The 23203-nt window shown below is 44.6% G+C and overlaps 1 protein-coding gene across 1 annotated transcript; it reads left to right on the top strand.

Moving 5' to 3' along the window:
* The first annotated feature begins 338 nt into the window (after nucleotides 1-338).
* On the top strand, nucleotides 339-14581 carry DMRT3 (doublesex and mab-3 related transcription factor 3). The gene is made up of 2 exons (XM_069474162.1): nucleotides 339-1168; nucleotides 12892-14581. Exons 1-2 carry the CDS (start codon nucleotides 703-705, stop codon nucleotides 13854-13856), a joined length of 1431 nt encoding a protein of 476 aa, XP_069330263.1. The 5' UTR covers nucleotides 339-702; the 3' UTR covers nucleotides 13857-14581.
* Nucleotides 14582-23203: the final 8622 nt, after the last annotated feature.

A 23203-nucleotide genomic window follows, 5' to 3' on the forward strand; every position in this document is an offset into this window, starting at 1 on the left:
GAGCGTCCACCTCACTCGCTAACGGGCACCCCCACCCTCACCCCTGCTGGTCCTCCCCTTCTCTTCCCCAAGTGCACCGCCACTCTCCGGAGCGCCGCAGTCTCTCCAGCGGCAGAGAGGGCTTGGAGGAGGGGGCCGTGAGCGCCCCCGCGAGAGTGGCCTGGCTGCAGGTGGCAAGGAAGGTGAAGTGCAGGGACCAGAGGGGCGCAAGAAAGAAGGAAGGCGTGGGGAGTACAAGGAGACAGAGACCCCAGGGGTGGGGGTGGCGGTGGGAGGGAGGAGGGGTTGGGGGAGGGCGGCGGAGGAGGTGCTGGGTCCCGCCAGCGCGCGAGGGAGCTGCAGACGAGCTGGCTCAGACCTTAATCAGAGCTCTCGCCGGCTCCTTGCAGCCACCGCAGCGCCTCGGCGAGGAAGGACGTGCCTACCCGGCTGCGCGCCCAAAGGCAGCGGCCGGCGGAGACGCCGCGGGCCTGGGGATTGGCCGGGTACGAGTCGGGAGGCCGAGCCTGTGAGCGCCCCGGGAGCTGGAGAGACGGCTGCTGCACCTCCAGACTCCTCGGAACACACGCGGTCACCGGGGCTGCGGGACCCAGGGCCGCGCCGCCCGGAGGCCGCCCCTGAGCGGGCCGCGCAGCCCCGCCGTCCAGCGCCCCCTGGCCTCCTCCTGCTGCCAGCCCGCCAACTCATCCGGGAGCCCGGGGCATGAACGGCTACGGCTCCCCCTACCTGTACATGGGCGGCCCGGTGTCGCAGCCGCCGCGGGCGCCCCTGCAGCGCACGCCCAAGTGCGCGCGCTGCCGCAACCACGGCGTGCTGTCCTGGCTCAAGGGCCACAAGCGCTACTGCCGTTTCAAGGACTGCACCTGCGAGAAGTGCATCCTCATAATCGAGCGGCAGCGGGTCATGGCGGCGCAGGTGGCGCTGCGCCGGCAGCAGGCCAACGAGAGCCTGGAGAGCCTCATCCCCGACTCGCTGCGCGCTCTGCCCGGGCCCCCGCCGCCCGCGGACGGCACCGCCGCTCCGCAGCCACCGCCGACCTCGCAGCAGCCTCAGCCGCCGCCGCCGCCGCCGCCACCGCGCCCTGCTGCGGAGTTGGCCGCGGCCGCCGCGCTGCGTTGGGCCACCGAGTCTCAGCCCGGAGCACTGCAGGCGCAGCTCGCCAAGCCAGGTAAGAGTGTCTGCGGTGTGGGACTTGGGCTGGGCGAGGGGACAACTTTGGAGTGCCTGCTGCAGCTCTGCTTGGGAGGCCCGAAGGCAAGTTTTCAGGAAGTTGGCGTGGCCGGGCCTTCGTCCTCAAGCCCCACCAGTCCGGATCTTACTGGCCCGTGAGAAGCCATCCTGAGTCTGGACTTAGCGCGAGTGGAACCCAGGCACCCGCCGGAAAGGTGCCTCCTGCGACCCAAACGGCGAGACTGTGCGTCCGGATCGCTAGTTGCTTCTTCCAGGTTGAAGGGGAACATGCCAAATTTAGCGGGTAGATAAAGGGAGCGAGACAGAAGCGAATTAAAACCCATGCCCTCACAATCACCACGGTGCGGCCGGGCTTTCCTGGCTGCAGGCTTTAGATAGCCTTGCATTTGTGAGTTGGAATGGGTAGACGCAGGGAAGGAGCCAAGCTGGGTGTGCTTCTCCGCCCGGCCCAGGGGAATTGGAGCGAGGACAAGTATCTCCAACTTGGGGTAACTCATAGCCTTTCTAGCTTCGCTGTGTGACCTCCAGACTCTTCCAATTTGGTGAAAGAAGTTCCATTGAGGAACAATAGTAAAAAGGTCCCAGAAGTCTGGGGACCTGATAGAGAATCTGGTGTGCCCAGAATCAACTCCTTTACAGAATCGCTTAGGTCCTTTAACCCTAAGCTGTCCTCAGCTGTCTTTGTGGTATAGAGAAATAAAAACAAAATTTGACCTACAGTGAGGAAGGTCATCTCTGGCAAGCCCTTTCCCTGGTCATAGGCAGGCTTGGGCCTCAGGCTGCTGAGCCTTCTGTTAGGAGCAAGGGCATTCTAGGCTCTTCTCCCCTCCCCTTTTCTTTCCTCCTCTGCTGTGCTTTAAGAAGGGTGGATCTGCTCTGAGCTCTGGAAGTGGGCAGACCCCGTCCCCCATCCGTTTTTCTTCTGCAAGCTTCCTGAGTTTGGCAGTCCCAAGAGTTGAGTTTCTTAGTCTCTTTTCCTCCTGGGGAGTTTTTAGCCTGCGGTCCTGTCCAGCCTAAGAGCTACTTTGATGGCTTTTGAAATTCAATGGACATGTGTTTGGGATTTCTCTTTTACTGGGACAAATGTACAAAGGAAAAAAAGCCCATCTTTTCAGGGAGAGGAGTATGCTGGAGTTAGGAGTGGGAAGGTCTAGAAAGCTACTGTAAGTAGGACTGTGTTAGAGCTAGTGCCTACACCCACCCCCCCCCAAAAAGTATCCCTGGCTTCAGGACCATGGGGCTGTTGTGTGGCACTGCGGATGTGATGGCAGACTCCGATGGTTTTGTAGGGAGTTGATAGGCAGCCTGGTAGGTCCAGTTCCGCTGCCCTGTCCTCAGTGGTGCTCTTCAGGCCAGAAGCTCTGAGAACAACCGTAAGTGAAGAGCAGAACTGAGTATTTTAAAAACAGATGAGAGTTTGCTGAACATGGATTTTTGTTAATCTTTAATCCAAGGTAGCATATAAGCATTTCTCTGAGGAATGCCCCCCAGTTGTCTCTCTTTTGTCTCACCTCTTTATATTTATGGATTTGCCATAGAGAATTGGGAGGGGGAGAAAGAGGGACTTTTGTTTTTCTCCCTTAGCTTAGAACAGGCAACTAGGAGAGTTTGGTCTCGGCTCTAGAAGTGGATCCGAGCCAATATCTTTTCTTAATGTTTCCATTTCCAGTTTCCCTAGTTTGTTTCTTCCAGGACCAGGACAGGAGTCTGAGTTAATGTCAGAGGTAGCATTTTGCAGTGACCACCTGCCCAGCAGCACCCCTGTAATGGGGCATTGGGTTCTGAGGTGCTTGCCCAAGAAGGGAATCCTTTCATATCCTGAGCTCTTCAGACTGTTGTTTGGGATAGCCAAAGTTCATGATTTATAAAGAGTCACAAAACCAAAACAACCCAGGAGAAGGAGAAGTGAGGAAGGGCAGGAAGGTGGAGTAGCAGCTGCAGCAGCAGCAGAAGCAGGATACATGCTTTGGGAGAATACAAAAGAGAGAGGATTTCAACTGGACAAACCAGACCCTGGTGATCTCTCTTTTACCTCCAACCAAGTATTCAGGGATCGTTGCAAAGGAGAATGGGATTTATCACGATGAAAGGTGAGAGTGATGACTGCGGGGACTGAGCCATCAGGGACCAACAGCTCAGTTTCCAGCCCATCACCCCACTTACCTTGCACATCCATTTACACAACTTTTGTTTTCTTCTTTCAACTGATTTGACCCCATAATTCCATTCTTTAAAAAAAAAAAAAACCCGATGGAGATGTGAGAGGAGGGCAGAAATAGAACAGATTATTGTTTTCCATTAAGAAGAGGAGCATACAAATGGATCTGTTCTATGCAGTCTTGCAGGGAGAAATTCCATTTGCGGTTTAAGTTGGAGAAAACTGTTAAATGAGACTGCCTGTTGCTATATGCATTATACCTTTTTTGCAGTTGTTCTGATAATATATTTGTATGTAATACACCATGGGTGTTTAGAAGCATATCAGATACTCCTGGATAAGTAGCTCATTGTATGTAGAGAGTAAGTGAAGCTCTATTGGAATAGTAGGTCCAGATGTACAGTAAGTACACAGACCATCAGGAATCTCTAAATATCTGCTGGCAAATCATGTAGATCTGTTTCTTTGTGAACTTTGATTTAAAAATGTGGTTGGTCTTTTTGCAGGGCAAAGGGCCTCTTTAGTACATAGCTGTGGAGAAATTTTTTTTTTTTTCCCTTAAATACAAAAGCACATGGAGTCTTTTTTCTCTCCAGTAATCTTTGAGAAAAGCACATGCCTTAATGAAGAATATGTTTGCTGGGCACCATTGGAGGAAAATCACCCAGTTCAGGGAGTGACACATAAACACCAAAACTCAAGTTTTGTAACTGGAAGAAATCTTCCTAAAATTCTGCTTCAGATTCTTTAAAGGAATGGAGGTAATTTTATCTGATGATCTAGTATGTTGAACATCCTTTTCAGTGTAGTGGTGGTTTTAAGGAGAATTTTCATATTCTAATGGTTATTACTTCTAGCTATGGAGTGAAGTATTCTTTTTTCTTTTTGAATGTAGATTTCTCCTGCTTTTTTTATTACAATCCGTGATCAACCTGGAATTATTAGATTTTGATTGAAATCTAAAATTCTAATTTAAGCTTATAGATATGTACACACACACATATATACACAGACATACACACTACTGAATGAAATTATTCTTCTCCTAAATTCCCTCTATATCGTCTTCATACTTCTCCCCATGAAAATAGCATAGGAAGCATGAACATCTTTCAGCTATTCGTGTATCTGAATCAGCAGTCTCAATCAGCCAAGCCAGCCTTTCAGGACCTGGGCTCAAAAGCTGAGGGAAGTTAAGGGTCAAGGCCAAGGTGAAAAGCTGAAGTTACATTCCTGTGTTGTGACTCCCTTCCCCACCCCCAGCTTTTCCTCCAGTACAGTGTCCTGGGTCACCTCAGGCTGTGGTGCCTGGAGAGGAAAGATCTGTGGCTGTAGATTTTTCCTAGGTCTGTATCTGCTATCAAAATAAATGTATACACAAATTCTTTTAAATGCTTTTAGAGGAAAAAGAAATCAAAAACATTTGGTTAGGAATAAGAGAGGAGCAAGATCAAATAGGAAAGTAAGATCTTCTTTCGTGTTTATTTCTTGTGAAAGAGAATGAACGAGATAACTATAGGGGAGAAATGAGGAGATTTTGGAAAACTGTCTTGATTTTAGTTTACCTCTTGCCCGGCACGCCTAGATTTTTATGCTTGCTCTGGGCTTTTTAGCTCCAGCTTGATTAGGTCCCGCTGGGTCTGCTTATTTTTTACTCTTACTTTTGTCCCCCAAAGAGAAGCTCCTGCAAGTGTTAATGGGTATCAGAGAACACTCATGCAGGCCAGGATGGGAAACCCTCCGTAACTGTAGACTAGGAGCAAACGAAAAAGCGGGAAAGACTTAAAAGCTACTTATGAAATGTACCTATTAATTTTAAAACAGGATCTGGTTTTAAGACGGCTTGATGAGGCAAGGGGCCTGACTCAAGAGTTACTCTTTAAAAAGCAAAACCTAATCAAATAAAAAGGAAAAAGTATACTGGCACTGCTGGTCTCTTCCAAATCTTCCCCCTGGGCTGGCTCTTGGAGATGGGACGCCACCGGGCATGGATCTTCCCGCTCTCAACCCCGTGGATTTGTGCGGTGCGGTGTGGACTGGGTGTGTGCGGGGGTGGGGAGAGCGGCGGACCGGGCCCCTGGCCGAGGTGGGCTCGGGGACGGGGTGACTCTCCTCTCCCCGGGCAGTGGTACTGGACAGTCGTCCCCGTGTGCCGGCTCTGGGGGCTGCCGGGCGGCTCCTTCCTCGCTCGCTCTTGGCAACTCTGGAACCTCCCGGCGGCGCATGGAGGAGGCGCCGGCCGCCTCCCGCCTCCCGCGCCTTTCCCGTGTCCCGCCTTTTGGGCCACTGCTCCCTCTCCGATTGTCCGGAGCTTTCCTACCCTCTCCTTTAAAAGGCAGGAGTCCTGGGGCAAGTTGCCAAAATTAGCAACAAACATGCAAACAAAAAACAGGATGCCAAATATTGCATGGAACATACTCATACTGAAAATTACTCATTATTTATCTGAAGTTCAAATTCAACTGGACATCCGGTTACTTTATCTGGCAACCCTCAGCCAAGGCTTCCCCACCCAGCTCCAGTCGCCCCGCAGGACGACTCTTGGCTTGGGGGGGGTCGCTTGTGGGGGTCGCTCGTGCTTGTCTCTCCGCTTCCTTCTCTCTGCAGAGCCCCAGCTGTCCAGGACGGGCGTCGGGGAGGCGTTGGTGTCCATCTTGTGGATATGGGAACCGAGTTGGCAGGAAAAAAAAAATGAGTGTGACCCACGTCTAGGAACCGGAGTTCCACTGCCACCCGGGAAAGACTCCCCCTCCTCCCAACACGCTCCCTGGTGTTATAAATCTGGCAGATAGCTGTGCTCTCGACTTACACAACCAACTTTTCTTTTCCCTGATGGATGAACTCCCGGGTTTAAAAGATTACAGTAATCACAGGAGGACAGTGTAAATCGAATCTGATAGCAATAACTTTCGGAGAAGGTCAGGCTCAAGTGAAATGTTACCAAGCAACAGGCATTTTGTTTGCAAAATACAATCAAAGAGCATTGATGAGAAATTCTTTGCTGCAGCCAGTCAGCACTTTCTGCTAACAGCTTTACAGAGGGAAAGGGAGTAAATCTTCATAAATCAAAGTCCCTGGAGGACTTGGAGCCCCTTTCTGGAAATGTTGCACTTCTTCCTGACAGGGAGGAGGACAGAGCCCAGTGAAAATCCATTTGCCTGTCTGCCTGCCTGCTCTTTCCTCTTCTTCCTTTCCTCTTCTTGCTTTCTTCCTCTCTTTCTCCTTTTAACCTGTTGCTGTCCCTTAGCCATTAGCTTCTCAGGTCTTTGGACCCCCTAGTCTAGGCCTCTGTGGCTCTGATGACATATACATGAGCACTCGTGGCAGAGGTGGAGGACTCAGTGGTAGAACAGCTGGTCATCACAGGTCCACCACCTTGGGATTGTGTCATGTCACTCCTAAGAGTTCCACATTGCTGTAGTGAGTCACCCCCTCTAGGGGCAATGCATACTACTGTTCTTAGAAAGGAAACTAAAATAACTAGATGGATTTTCTTTTTATTTCTTTTGCAGTTTATAGTTAAACAGCTATGAAAAAGCACAATCAAGTGTCAAGTAACAGTAATGTATTATGAAAAACCTTAACACTCAGTACATCAATTCTTTACAGAATCTCCAATCTCTTGATTACAATGACTAGTTAGACATAAATTTTACAAAGCTGGGAACAATGTTCTAATTTTTTCCACTGATTATTACTTTGTATATGGGAATGTTTACCATATTCCCTCCTATGAAGACATCTTAGTCTGCCCAGCTGCTGTCCTTTGAGTTACTTGCTGTGTTTTTCTATAAAATATGACCAACTGTGCAGATAACTTGGAATTTTGCAAAAAACTAGTTAGTAAACTGTAAGCTTCTCAATGTCCAAGAGGCAATGCTTTGATCATCTCTGCATAATCTTATCTAGCACAGAACCTAGGTGCATAGTAAGGGTTTAAGTGTATTTGTTAAATGCATGAGTAGCCAGCTGCATTGTTGTTAAATACCAGATAAACATGTAGATTTATAGGTAATTTCCCCTCTGCTTCTTGAAAAGTGCTCCCTTCTGAGTCAAGAAAGAGATCAAAACTAAATTTTTGCAAGATATGCAAAGTCCACATTTGCAGACCATATTTCCTTAAACCCAGCCCTTTCTATACCAATGTCTTCCCAAAATATTGGTCCCAAGGAACCATCCTCATTCCTTCATATGTTATCAAGCTAGTGTTGTTAAGGATTTTTAAAAAGCAAAGCATTTTTTTTTTTAACTTTTCACAATTGTCCCCCCAGAAAGAAAAGGAAAGTTTTTCCAACAGAGATTCATTCCCTGGTGTACTTCACATTTTTATGATTCATCACTTTGTGAGATAAAGATAACAGAAAGTGTAAAAAGCTTGTCTCCTGTTAGAATTCTGAGAAATGGTCTCTTCTGGAAGTCCCATCCTGCCTGGGCTCCCTCCCTGCCATTGCTATAAGATTTGTGTGTTTTGAAAGCTACCCATCAGAGACCTATTATTTAGAGGTGTGTTCCTCAAAGCTCAAGTGAACAGATGAGGACCTGACAGTCTGTGTTTCAGAATGCATCATGTGAATGAAAAAAGTGTCCAGTGATTTTTGAGCTAGGAAATGTTCCTCTCCATGCCAATGCTTTTGTATTTTCATTCTGTATGTAAGACATATTTTGCTTTGATAGATGTATTTCCATAGAATGGATAAAACCCATGACATCTAAGTCAGAAACATTTTCCATTTTTATGTGTCAGAATGTTTCGCATATTGTGGTATGATATCTCAAAATATTCTAAATGAATACATAGACTTTTTTATTGAGCTGTATTTTGATATGAAAAAAATCCTCTAAAGAAAGTTACATTTTGTAAATTAATTTTATATTGGAAGTCACTCTTGTGAGTGTTCATTCTCTCCTTAGTTAAAAGTCTTGTAGCAAAAGAAAGTCTTGTAGCTATCTTATGGCATATATATTTTGAAGTTGGTAGCACTGTTATCCACAGAAAAAATTTTCTTAATTCAATATCTACTTCTTTGAAAAATCTTTACCCTTTATTTCAGGGATGACTATGAGTGTTTCTGCTCATCAAATATGAAACTGGAGAATGAACGTTTAGTAAGATTTAAAAAATATCTATACATTTAGCAATAGAAACAGCAGACTCTATCACTTTCAATAACTGGTTTGTAATATCAGATAAAATTTATTTTCCCCCTTTTTGATCTTAGTAGTTTTGACTTTTTGCACCTATATAATAGAGGTAAATTATTATCAGTTGAAATATATTCTTACTCTTTATGTTCTAGGAATTAGGGTCTCAGTTTCAAGAAGAGAGAGTGTAAAGTATTTCGGGAGTATTTCCTGTTTCATTTTGTTAGTTGGCAGTTTCACCTTTCTGCATCTAGAAAGGCCTTTGTGTTTTAAACCAACTTGAACAATTTGTAAAGTTCATTTAAGAAAAAATTTGGAGATGTAAAGAAACACCTGTTACTACATTACACTTTGTCACTGGGCTCAAAACTCACCCTCTATAATTACTTGTGAAAGTCTGTATTTATAATAGAATAATTTACAATACGTTTAGTTTAGGTAGAAAAATAACCAATTCTAGACACCATAGTGCCACAAAATTGTAGGGACTGTATATTCTGCCCTTCAGAAATTATTGTTGGGTGAGGAGTTATTCTTGGTTGCAAGGTCTAGTTTTGAAACTCCAACAACCTTGGATATCGGTGGGGATTCTGCTCACCCAACATCCTTTAACAGGATTTTATGTGCGGCTCAGGTGCATGAACCCCACAGGTGTGTCCCACATGTTGCTTTTTTTTTTTTTTAATCATCTTCTGTCTTCTCTCTGAACACTGTATAAACAGTGCTGAGCTCAGTTGGTTGGAATGCCCTGAATTTGTAGATTTGATTCCTGTAACATACTGTTAGCTTTTTTCACTTTTTGGGCCATCGCCTGGACACCCAGGTGGAGATGCTGATCAGCCCAGAAGCCTGTAGAGAGAGTATAGTGATTCAGCACAATCTCTCACCACTTCTTGACAATTAACCAGAAGTGCATGTCGCACTGGCTTGTCCCAGCAGCAGACGCAAAGGGCAACACAAAAAAATGAGCCTTTCCAGTCTAGGGGTTCACAGTTTCTGTCTGTTCTTCAGAACTTAGGAAAATAGGTACAAAAGTGGAATTTGGTATTGTCAGACTTATAATCCTGCCTTCCAGTGTCCAGTTGATTGGGACAGTATATCTGTTGCCACCTTGAAAAAAAACTCCATTTTTATAATGGTAGATTCTTTAGCTTAGTCAGAACTTCATTCCCCAGTTCCCCTTTAACTCTGGAGACTGAAGTGTGCTGTGAAAGAGTGAATTTGGTTGACAGACCTGAAAAAAATTTTCTGATATGTTTTTAGTGTTTAAAACTCATCCAAGGTGAGGAAAGTTTACTTTTTAAAACACAAAGTTAGCTAGGTGCAGTAGGTCATGCCTGTAATCCCAGTAACTTGGGAGGCTGAGGCGGGAAGATCCTTTGAGCCCAGGAGTTCGAGACCAGTCTGTGCAACATAGCAAGAGCCCACCTCTAAAAAAGAAAAACAATACCAAGCTATTTTTAGGTTCTCACATTTTAAAATTAGCCGAGTTTTTAGCCTTCTGGCTGTGCTTATATATCCTTAGTTCGTAAGAAGAACTAGTTATTTCTTGCTTAAAGAAAATCTCAGCATCCTCTATATATGACAATGTCATATTTTTTCTTATTGTGATAAAATATATACAACCCAAAGTTCACCATTTTAACCATTTTTAGGTGTGCAGTTCAGTAGCATTAAGTGCATTCACAATGTTGTGCAGCCATCATCACTGTCCATCTCCAAAACGTTTTTATCGTTACAAACTGAAGCTCCATATCCATTAAACAATAACTCCCCATTCCCCCTACCCCCAGCTGCTGGTAACCACCATTCTGCTTTCTGTCTCTGTGAATTTGCCCGTTCTTGTATCTCATGTATGTGGAATCATACCATATTTGTCCTTTTGTGTCTGGCTTACTTCACTTAGCATAATGTCCTCAAGGTTCATCCATGTTGTAGCATGTGTCAGAATTTCATTCCTTTTAGAGGCCAGATTTTATTTATCATTTGTCCACATTTTATTTATCATTTGTCCCTCAATGGACATTTGGGTTGCTTCTACCTTTGGCTACCGAGACAGTGCTGCAATGAACATTGGTGTACAATGTGTGTCATATCTGATGCTTTGCAAATCCTGCCTGACCCTGTTTGCTTTTCCCCTGCGCCATGCTTCTTATTTCCCCAACTCCATAATCAGGTCTGCAAGGTAGGGGCAAGTGTTACACTTCCTGCTATTTTCCACCCTTTATTCTGTTTCTGTCAGTATCTTGCATATTTCAGGGATTGAGGTATTTGATGCTGATAATAGATAATGTAGGCTAAAGCTAAATAAGAAAACTGTTTAGAGGTGCATAGTATTTAAAATATTATTTTATGTCCATATTTATATAGGGAGGGTATTTGACTTGTTTTCCCAAGCTCCACTGAGGAGGGGCCAAAATCCAGTTGTGTGTTGACTTCAGTGCTGAGTTACCCACTCTCAGGTGTTTAATAATAGAGTAACAGCCAAGAGGTATATATGGGGTCATAAGTCAGGAAAATTTAAATAGGTCTTGCTGATTGGAATGGGAATCTATAGAAGGTTTTTTGTTGCTGTTTTTCTCTTCTGGATCAAGGACACAGAGTTCAAATACCTACGTTAACTTGGGTGGGGGGTGGTGGTAAAAGCTGGCTCCCCTGTCCTAGGAAGTTGTAAGAGAGAATATGTCAAGTTTCTTTTACAAAAATAGGTCTTTTATGCATCCCAGAGTCGTTATAGGAAGCAAAAATGGCTTCATAGGTATGGGCTGCAAATGAACTCCATATTGGAAACCTTATATATTTTGCATTGAAAAAAAGCAGTTTAAGTAAGAATTTGTATCAGATTCAAGATTGCAAGTTGCACTGATGTAATTTGAGAATATTTTTAAATGTATTTATGCTTGGCACATATTTAGTGCTTTGTGAAGAACCAAAGTTTTGTTTGCCAATTGTACTTGTGATACATCCCGTGCTAGAAGAATGTTCATAAATGGGCCTTTGTTTAAGGTTTTTAAAATAAACAACAACAAGTAGGAGGAGAGGGTTTCTGGAAGCTGCTTTGATGAAATTTCACCGGCTGGCTATCTGCACATTATCAGGTGTACCCACAGAGAGGGTGACAATGAGGCTATTCAGGCAGGGTGGTAGAAAACACAGGCAACCCAATTGTTTACAACCCAACAACTGAGTTGTTAAGAATTCTTATCTTTACATCAGTTACCCTGGCTTTGAGTAGCCACAGCCAGTACTGTGTTTTTAAAAAGAATAAAAATCTATTTTCATATAGCTTGCTAATAAAAACTATGTTCCCTTATTGTAAACGTCTTTTAGAATGTACAACTGTAAAACCAGCCGCTCTGACCTACTCCTTTCTGCCTGTGTAGCACTGCAATACCACCAGCCCTTTTGGGGTCTGAGGTCAAAATATTCTTAGGTCAAAATGTCAAATTTGCAACTAGTTTACTTCATAGCAAGTCTCTGTTTTATTTGGGAAGCATTTTCTCCCCCTTCTTCTTCTTTTAATATAATTCAAAAAGTCGTTTACTAACAAAACAGTCATGCACCTCTTGCCACCCTGGTCCTGTAGTTGTGGGTGCATTTTTACACTGATGGATCATGTTCCCATGCAGTTTCACAAACTTTTTTCAGCCATGTCCTTGTTCCTCTCTAGCAACCTGTTCCACCATCCAGAATTCGCAGCTGGTTTTGTTTGCCCTCTAGTGCAAGTTACAGGCAACCAAGTTTGGGAATCCCTTGAGTGACTTTCTATGAAATATTTCAATGTACAGAGGTGTCTTTCTTTCACATCAGCAATTGTATCAGCTAGTTATTGTACATGGTAATCTGATGACAATACTGACTGGGTTCACAAGACATTTAATACAAAATCAGCTTATGGGAAAATGGATTTAAAATATTTAAATTCCCTATGTGTATCTGGTGCACCAGCTGGTGACAACCCTAGATTACAGCTGGGTACCTCATCCGCAGAAGATGAGCTAGAAGACAAGCCTGAGCTCACTTACGGCTTTTTCCTGGGCTTTTCCACGTGTCTCCTCCAGCCCCGCAGAGGTTCCCTGTTTAGATGTTACTGCTATGAAAGCCATGTCTTCCATGGTTACAGGTTCATGTAACCGTTGTGTGTTTAAGGCAAGCTTCCTTGTACCACACAACGTTCTCGGAAATCACTCTGATTTCTAGATCTTTATTTATAGGTTTTGTGTTTTTATTGCCACTTGCCAATAACATAGTTTGGTTTTTTTTTTAAGGCATGCAGTATATTATAACTCACTGGGATGTATTTTCTCTTCCAAGAAGCCTGCATACAGCTCTCTTCGGAGCACATCTGTTCCTCTTTATGCACACCAGGAAAGGATTAACCCAGCTGTTCTGTTTTTCAGATTTGACTGAAGAACGACTTGGGGACAGCAGCTCAGGAGACAATACAGAGGCCTTCAGCGACAAAGACACTGACCAGAGGAGCTCCCCAGATGTAGTTAAGAGTAAGAGCTGCTTCACCCCTGAGAGCCCCGAGATAGTGTCCGTGGACGAAGGGGGCTATGCTGTCCAGAAAAACGGAGGCAACCCCGAGAGCCACCCCGACAGCCCCAAGTACCACGCAGAGCAGAATCACCTCCTGATTGAGGGCCCATCCGGGACTGTTTCTCTGCCCTTCAGCTTGAAAGCCAACAGGCCACCGCTGGAAGTGTTAAAAAAAATATTCCCCAACCAGAAGCCAACAGTGCTGGAGCTCATCCTCAAGGGCTGTGGCGGGGACCTGGTGAGTGCCGTGGAAGTCCTTCTGTCCAGCCGGTCTTCAGTCCCGGGAGCAGAGCGAACTGCAGCAGAACCCGAGAGTCTTGTGTTGCCCTCCAATGGGCACATCTTTGAACACACCCTGAGCTCCTACCCCATCTCCTCTTCCAAATGGTCTGTGGGGTCGGCCTTTCGGGTCCCAGACACGTTGAGGTTTTCTGCTGACTCTAGTAATGTCGTCCCCAATCCCCTGGCTGTGCCTCTGCAGCACCCTTTCCCGCAGCCGCCCCGGTACCCGCTGATGCTGAGGAATACTTTGGCGAGAAACCAGTCGAGCCCCTTTTTGCCCAACGATGTCACCCTGTGGAACACCATGACGCTGCAGCAGCAGTATCAGCTGAGGTCCCAGTATGTCAGTCCTTTCCCCAGTAACTCTACCAGCGTCTTCCGGAGCTCGCCTGTCCTCCCCGCCCGTGCCACAGAAGACCCTCGGATCTCCATCCCTGATGATGGGTGTCCAATTGTGTCAAAGCAGTCCATTTACACCGAGGACGACTTTGACGAGAGGTCTGACTCCTCAGACTCTAGAATACTCAACACATCATCTTAAAGTGGTACCAGATGGGTGGTGGCCAGGTGACAATTTCTGTGCATTTGGACCCTGGGGCGCCCGAGGAGAGGCCACAACTCGTGTATACCCTTTCCTTCTGTCTGACAAAGTGACTGTGCTTGATTCTATACATTAGCAATAAAAACATAACTTATTTAACTTCTTGCACTTCACTGGAAAATGCCAAATAGCTCTGCTCTGTGGCTTTAGTGCTGAATGTTTATTGTAAAAGAGAGTCTAATGCTAAGAATAGTCTTGGGAAGGCTAGGCCCATGGAAGATTTATTTGGGGATGTAAAGCTGAAGGTCAGCCTTGCACCTAAACTCAATCTGGAATGTGAAATAAAATAGTATACTTGAATGCAGTTTTGTAAAAGAGGATTCCTCAGGATATGTGAAACCTAAAGGAAGTGGTTCAGTTGCAAATGGACTATAAACAGGGACATTATATTCTTATGCTAAAAATCCTTCTTGCATTTTAAAGAGAGATACACTTAAGAATAAACTGCTCATATGCTTATTTAAGCTTGGACAGTTTTCAGAGACAAAACCCATTAAGAATTATATTCTTTTCACATGGCTGAATCGAAACATGTGTAATGTCAATGTAAAACCAATCACAGCTGTGAACTGCATGAAATGTATTGTGAAATGAACACAAGATTAAGCTTTGTCAGGTTAATGTAGCATGCTAAGAACTCTAGAAAAAATAAACTAAGGAGATGATCTTGGTTTATGTCATTACTACTTGTGGAAAGAGGATCTCTAAAAATAGAAACTTGATGTAAAAGCTACTTCCTACTATGTGAGTCAGGAATCAAGGTATCACTTAAATGAGACATTCCTTGAGAAATAGGAGTGGCAAAGTTTAGGGCTGCGTTCAGAAAGACAGAATTTGTTTAACAATACAGTTAATTCATTCCCTCCATCCACTCAATTCTTCAGCAGATACTTATTGAGTGCCTACTGTGTGTAAGATAATATGCTTTCTATGTTGTTGTCCAAGTTACCTATCCATGAGTCCAAGATAAGCAAGGATTATAATGGAGAATCCCATGAAAACCAGGAAAAATAAAAACCCACCAACAATGTACAGTTGAACATGGCACAGTACTTGACATAAATGAGAACTATTGCTCCTATTAAGTCAGTTCAGCAGCTTTGCGTTCAGAATATAGACATGCATTCCCTTGTTCACTTGGAGAAGATGCCATTCTGCTTTGAGGCAAAACATTGGAAATAAAGGCTTTGTTCCTTCATTTGAACAGCATTCTTGGGGGTGCTGTACATGGCAAACTTCTTGCTCAGATATTTTTTTAAGAGAGAATTTTCAAAACAGTAATATTCAGCGATGCCCACACCATCCTCTTCTCTGTTTCCATTCTTCAAAGTGCTTGAAAGGTAAGATGACTGCTCAGGTCAGGTAATGAACTTATGAATGTGGAAGAGAAAGTAAGTAAGCATATAAATAAAAGTCTCTACATGACAAGGATGCAGGGAGAGTTCCCAAATGCAGGAATAAGTTTTGAAGGGCTCTTTAGTCCTGGGAAGGAAAAAGACAAGTCCTCTCAGCTCGAGATGCTCCCCATCCTTGGAAGTGTTCCCAGGGAAAGGGGGTGTTGAAAACAAAAGAATCTTCTCATTTTTATTTTATTCCATTGGGCACTTTTGAAATGAAAAATTTTGAGGGGGAAAATTTCTTATATTAGTTGGACTAATATGTATTTAGTTGACAGTTACATACCAGAGTGTTTAAATATGATTTATTAGGGTTATATATATATTTTATTAGAGTTATATTTAAACATTTATGTTTAGATAAGAAAGTGAGGGAGTGGAAAGGAGAATAATTTGCCCTGATTCTAAAAACACATGTCTAGGACATTTTATGTGACAGTGGTATGCTAATGTCTGGACCTACCTAGGACAAATGTACTATAAAAGGCATCTTCATTACAAAAGTTTACCCGCATTTATTTAATAAGCAACAATGATAATGTGCCACATAAGCCAAGATGCTACAAAGTCTGTCCCCAGATGTTACTACTTCAGGTTGAACCACCCAAATTGAACAAAACTTCGCTGATACAGTGTCCTTATAGCTTGATTTTGCTTACAAATTGTCAATATCATTGACCTCATTTTACAGCAGCCAGCAAAACAGAATTACCTGTAAGGCAGTTTATCTGTGGGCTAGCGCAGGCATGTTTGATCCTCAGTATAATCTTCTGAAGAAAGAAATGTATGCTTCAGTGGGGTAAGTGTGGTCAGGGGTCAGAAATGAGAAATTGGTTGTTGAGATCCGACATCCTTCCAGCATTTGTTCCCTCTGCAGTCCTGATGGCTGTGCCCTGACTGGTTAAAGTGGCAAAACCTCTTAGATTCTAAGCTCTCAAAGACCATCCAGCCGCAGCATGTAGAATTCAGGGGAAATGAACGCTCATTTGCTTATGGGCTCTCAGTTCCTCTTTCACGTGAAAACGAACATCTGGATGAAAAGAGAAAAGCAGTCAACCAACTTCTGCTTGAGTTCCCTCTGTCACACAGGCAGCATATCTGGATGCATGGCTGAACACTTTCAGCTTTTATCAGCTGATGTTTGACCTATTAGTCAATCCAGTCTTAGAGAAAGTTAATTCACATTAAGCCGCAGCGCTTCTCTTCCCTTTCTGGTGAGGATCTGCCAACTCCCAGTCTTTGTGTAAATGCTTTGTTCATCTGAGTTGCTTGTGAGTGTGAGTGGGTTAGTCACACTGTTCTAGAGCACTCTCTCTCAGAGTGGTCCCTGCACCCAGATGCTTGTCTCTCATGTAGATTCCTGGGCCCGATTTGTTGAGTCAGAATCCCTGGTGGCCTAAGCAGTATATTTTTAATCATCCTCTCTAGGTAAACTCACTAAGATTTGGGAATGACCTCCCTTCATCACATCCGTGAATTTTCTTCTTAGATCTGTGCCAAGTAAAAGGCGGAAGAATATGAAGGCTTTGTGCTGAGATTTTTAAATCCCCTGCATTCCCAGCTGCTTTGCCATGGCAAGGGTAACCTTTAACATGTGAGCAGCCTTAGTACATGTGCTAGATCTAGTTCAAATAATTTTGGCATTAATGTCAATTACTAGTTTGAGTACACATTTTGGATTAAAAATGCCTGTTTCTGGAAATGCCAGGTTGGTGAAGACCCAATAACAGCATCAATGTGCTACCCTTTCCCCAAGGGGAGGGCCAAGATTTTTGGCCCTTTCCTTTCCTGCTGCATGATTCCCAGTTCACATCTGGGAACAGGTTTTGCCCTGGAGCTTTGAATTTCAAGACATCTCAACACTCTTGATGGTGGGGGTGGGGGGAGTAGTTTTAAGGATGAATTGAGAAACCAGGTATTTGTTAGGTATACGGCTGTGATTGCATTAACAGCAGAACAATCTGGAGAGGCGACAGAAACCAGGGAAAAGGGGCAGTGATTCTAAACCACTGCTCCAGGCTAAGTTAAATCAACAGGCTTATAAGAACATTTAAAATTTCTAAAAAGAAAAAGGACTAGAGAAGGGGGTGAGAGGTGTAGCAGGCACATAGATTACCGGATTTGCTCTTTAGGGACTCAACTCCCAAGGTCCCCTGCTTGCCCTAAGGATAGATCGGGTGGGAGGTGGTGAGAGAGGGAGCATCTTGGGAACATTTGTTGGGTGCCCAGAAAACAGGCTCTGACTGCATTTGAACTGACATATTTGAAAAATGAACTTTATTTCACTGCATACTGTTTCAGTGATTCATTCTTTATATGTGCATTTACTCAGCAGAAGTGAGTCGAAAATAAGATGGATGCTAAATTTATATGTTAATTTTAATATTGAAGCTATCCTATATTTGAAGAATAAGATCAATGCTTCAATTTCATTTCTTATGTGGTACTGAACGTTGTCATTACTGGGGAAAAATCATTTACGAATGCATCCTCCCCAAATTCCAATCTTAGAGGACAGAGGACTCTCAGAAGAGGCAATCTTACCTCGCGCTGATGCTCTAGTCAGGAGATATTCTTCAATGTTCCCACAGTATCATTTACTATTTCAGTGTGAAAGGTAAATAGCAAGGGTAGTGGTTTTTCCTTAAATTACAATGGAGTTTATTTACTAATTGGGTTCTGAGAGTTTTCTGGGGTTGTTAGGCTGGGTCAAGAATTTCATTTATCCCATGAGCAAAGCCACTGGACTTAACTAACCAAAAGTAAACTCAGCAGTTATTGAGAAAAATTATCCCTCCAGTGGACTTGAGTCACTGCTTGGTGGTTTTAGTCCACAACCTCACACTTACATTGCACTTTAAATGAAAGACTCCAAAGGTCTCTGGAAAGTTCTTTGAAGAAAAAGAAGGAATCTCTGTCTCCTAGCTAAATATGGCAGAACCAGATATGTGATGGCTTCTGTGGAGGGAGGGCAGGTGAGTTTGGCAGGGGACCTTTCTCAGCCCCAGGGGCTGCTATGGCAATATGATTGGTTGCTGTCTTCACCAGCAGACTGCTGGCTCCCACACAGTCCCTGGCCTTCCTCATTGCTTCTGCCTGCAGGGAGCACCGGGTGACACGGGCTACTGTGGTGGTTGTGCATTTTGTGTATGGCACCAAGGGGTCCAGCCAAGGGAGCAAGTGGGAGCTCAGATCCAGAGTGGGTGCCCTTGACAAATTTGTCAGACCAGAAAAGGTGCTGTTTTGGGAGAAGCCTTTTTCCACTTTGCACAAAGGTACACTAAAGTCTAGTACCCTTTCCCTTAAGGTACGCCTTAGGGAAAGATAGGGAGAAAGAAAAAGAAGGAATGAGTTGCAAGAGAACAGCTTGAGTATTGAAATAAATAGCTATAAAAGCCATTGATAAATAAATCTTTGTCACCCCATCTCCTCTGGCCTGTCCCCTTTGGGAAAATAGGAAGTTATTTTAGTTCACTTAGAGTTTCAAAAAATCTCACTCACTGGATTTGAGGGAGGTAGGATAACCAGCCTTTATTGAGCACCTACTATTGGCATCTGTTAGGTCAGCCCTCCATTCTGACCTGTTTGTCTCTAAGGCTTGTCTTAAATCAGCTCAGGCCACCAGCAACCAGGAGGGCAGATATCATTTGGGGCTGCCTGAGTAGACAACAGCGTATGGGAAACAAAGCAGGTGAATGAATGAAAATGCCCGCAGCAAACACTGACTTATGCAGTTTCCTATCTTCAAGAGAGCCCTGTGAACCAGCCTGTCTGCATATCTTTAATACAGTAATATCCGAGATTCAGTGTAGACCCTGAATCTTCAAGAAATATTATGTTTCATGCAGCTTAGTATTAAAGATATATCTAGAGCTTTGAAAATTGGAATCATGCTCTGTATACCACTGTTTATACCCACAGAGAAAAATCATATTAATTCAACACAGATGTATTCAATTTAGCAATTCAAAGCACCTGTGAGGTATTATTTTAAAACCTCTAATAATCTAAATCCAATCCAAATGCAATTAATTTATTAAAAATCAATTCTACGAAGATTCCCTCATTTTCCAAAAATGGTTTGGAGTTATGTATGACGCAGGGACAGGTACTTCTAAGGCACTTATTCTGTGCCAGCCATTGGTCTAAGTGACTCATATCTCTTCACTCATTTAATCCTCTCAACAACCACATGAGGTCAGTAGATTAATATTCCCATTTGATAGATGAGGAAACAAAGAAGTAACTTGCCCAAGGTCAAGTACCTGGAAGTGGTGGAGGTGGGCTTCAGTTTCAGCAGTCTGGATCCAGTCTATGGGCTTGGAGTTCACCGGGCTTTTTGGAGCTCCAGGCTTTTGCCCAGCCACCTGGCTTTCTCCTGGGCCTGGAGACACCTCCATCACAGGTGGGAATTGCGACCGTGGCTGTTGAGGGCAGCCCGTGGGGGCCTGAGAAGGTGTGGCTGTAGAATCCTGGACATTGGAGCAACCAGAACCCTCCCTGTGCATCAGCCAGTCAAGAACCACTGGCAGGACCCCGCCAGGCCGCCTAAATTAATGTTCTCCCTGGCTCTGCTGCCCCCTGGAGGTCAGTGGGGGTAGATGGGTGAAATCAGCATTTTCCCTCTGCTAGGTGGCCATAGCTAATCCCTTGACCAAATAGAAAGGGTGAGGCTATTTCAAAGGCATCTTTGCTGTATTCTCCCATCCATGTACTAACCAGCCCCGATCCTGCTTAGCTTCCGAGATCAGATGAGATGGGGCGCGTTCAGGGTGGTATGGCTGTAGACATCTTTGCTGTATTCTATTTCACTCAAATCCAAAGATCTCTCTCCCAGGACTGCTGTAACTACAGACCATGGCATTCACACACCCCAGCCCCACAGCACAGGACTCAAAGGGTATTCCTGAGAAGCCCCAGGCCATTGGCAGTGAACAGACCCACCTAGTGAGCTTCTGTCTCACTTATGTATCTACGTGTTGATCACAGAGATTCCCAAGTAAGCTACAGTAAAATGGCTCCTGGATTAAACTCAAATATATGCTCTCTATTGCCGCTAGGGAAGAAATGTAATTTTAAGTCACAACTTTATTAAAACTGCTAGACAAATAATGGAAAGCCAGAAAGACCATTTCATCCAAAGTTCTTAAAGAGTAGTCTATGACTCACTGGATTTGGAATCCCCTAAGGTGTCTTTTAACAATCTAGATTCCAGATCTGCCTGTAAACCTCAATCAGAACCTCTGGGGTGGGGAGGGGGGTGGTGGCTATCCCCCTCCCTCCCAGGAATCCACAATGACAGTGAGAAGTGCTGAAGTCCACTCTTGTCCAAGGAGCAGCCTTAGGAAGCCCAATCCAGACCTCCCATGAGGGGAGAAAAAGACAAACCCACTAGTCATAATATTTGAAGCATATTGCTCATCTTTAAATTACCCACCCAGGTGAATAAAATATGCTCTCTCAGGATAAATGCACATTTGAATCTGTCCAAAACCTTTTAAAAGGCTCCTGGGGGGGGGGGTAACACCAGTGTTCAGAGGCAACTAATAATGTTAATTAAATCATTCCCACAGGGGTTGGGGTGCGAGGACAATTATTTTTCTTTCACAGTTAGGGACTGATTTGATCAATTAAAAGAAAAAATACCCAAAGAGAATTTTTTAAAACAACGTAGAGTGAGGCTGGCACAGTGGCTCATGCCTGTAATCGTAGCACTCTAGGAGGCCGAGGCGGGAGAATCATTTGAGCTCATGAGTTCAAGACCAGTCTGAGCAAGAGCGAGACCCCCCTCTTTACTAAAAATAGAAAGAAATTAGCTGGACAACTAAAAATATAGAGAAAAAATTAGCCGGGAATGGTGGCGCATGTCTGTAGTCCCAGCTACTTGGGAGGCTGAGGCAGGAGGATTGCTTGAGCTCAGGAGTTTGAGGTTGCTGTGAGCTAGGCTGACGCCACGGCACTCTAGCCCTGGCAACAGAGTGAGTCTCTGTCTCAAAAAACAAAACAAAACAACAACAACAACAACAACAAAAAACGTAGAGTGAGACCCAGTCAGTAAGCATTTGGAAATACAGGTAGAGGACCCATAGAGGACCCAGTTACCTTACAGGGGCCTCCTTTGAGGCAGGAGGAGGAAGAGGGGAAGGAAGGAGGCAGCGAAGACAAGGGACTCTGGGGCAGAACGGGGCTTCTAGCATGTTCAGTTGTGCAGTTCTGACCCTGTCCCATCGTGGGAATGACCTGTGCCACCATAAGGGTGTGGGGTGGGCGGGTGGTAGCATCTGGGATTTCTGCCCGGCTGCCCGGTCAGCAGGAATCTCCTCCGCAGCTCCGCCTGGGAGCAGGGCAGACAAGGTGAGATAGTTAAGTCTACGGGAAGGCGGGAGAACTGTGGTTTCTGAGCTGGCTTCCCTCTCCCAGGAGCTGGGGGGACTCCTGGAGCCACGTCAGTTTAGCGCCACATCTTTGTTCCCTACTAGGACCTGCGGAGGCGCATTCAGAGGGCAGTGGAGGCGAGCGCGCCTGCGCGCTGGGATCCGGCATCCGCGGCGGCCCTCCCGGCGGAGACGGTACAGGGCCCCACAGAAGCCGGTGCGGCCCGCGGAGGGTCCGTTCCCTCAGCGGATGGACGGGGTGGGGAGAGTGAAATGTGTGCCTGTGTGGCCTTAAAGGGCTGCCATCTGGAGGAAACCAGGGAAGCCTTACAGATCAGCCAGTTCCCGTGGCCGCGGGTCCAGGGGAGAAGCTGCTCTGTAGGTGGGATTAAGTCCTTCCTACACCGTCCCAGGCGGCCATTCACACTGCAGAGCTGCGGGGATTTGCTCTGAGGTGGCCCCCAAAACCTTTGTTTTCCAGATTTCCAGGTTATTTGAAGCCAAAGAAAGAAGACAGATGCAAGATAACAGTTAAACTTGAATTTCAGATAAACAATGAATCATTTTTTTTAGTACAAGCATTTCCCAGGCAATATTTGTATAAGTATATATATATGATTTATGTACTTATATGTATATAAGTATTTTTAGAGTATGACCAGGGAATATTACATAAGTATAATATATAACACATAATATAATATATATAATACCAATATATATAATATTTATACAGTATTGCCTGTTCATACTTATACTAAAAAACTTATTCATTCCTTATCTGAAGTTCAATTTCACTGGGCATCCTGTGTTTTTATTTGCTAAATCTGGTAACTCTATCGGGGGTAGTGGTGACATTTCTGTGGCCTGACTGGCTGTGGACATGGTCATATCCCTGCAGTTCAAGTAAACAAAGGAGCCCAGGTGGTAGCTAGATCGGCTGAAGGTCTAATCCAGCCCTCAGACACATTTTGTTTGACCAGTGTAGAATTTTTGTTTTCATTTTCAAATGATTGCCAACATTTAAAAATACAGAGATCTCATATGTACACCAAGTTTTTAGGCTTTTCTGGAAAAAGTGGACGATCTGGCAATTATCACATGGAAACACACTAGCTAGTGCCTGCCTTGGTCTCATTTGTGCCTGGTTATTGTAGCTGAATTTGGGACAGACCCATGTGGAGCAATTGATTTCCTAAAATTTGCCCCAAAACAGGGAGTAACGTTTTTTGGAGCTGAAATCCCTGAGTGACTGTTGACCCTGATTAGGCTGAACTAAGGTGTGAGGGCATCTTACCCCTGACCCTTGACTTCTGACCTGGTGATTTGCTCTGTCTTCATAAGGGTTAGATGTGACCTGGGATTTGTCCCTACCTTCTCTCTCAGGTTCTCTATTTTCATCCCTAAAATGAGGGGGCAACTATCTATGTTTCCCAGCTTTTTTTCTGTGCCTCAAGTTCTATCAACCTCATGCCACTGTGGAGCCAATGTTTTGAAAGGTCTGTCTACCCAAGCA

This window comes from Eulemur rufifrons, chromosome 7 (genome assembly GCF_041146395.1).
Source record: "Eulemur rufifrons isolate Redbay chromosome 7, OSU_ERuf_1, whole genome shotgun sequence".
NCBI lineage: Eukaryota > Metazoa > Chordata > Mammalia > Primates > Lemuridae > Eulemur > Eulemur rufifrons.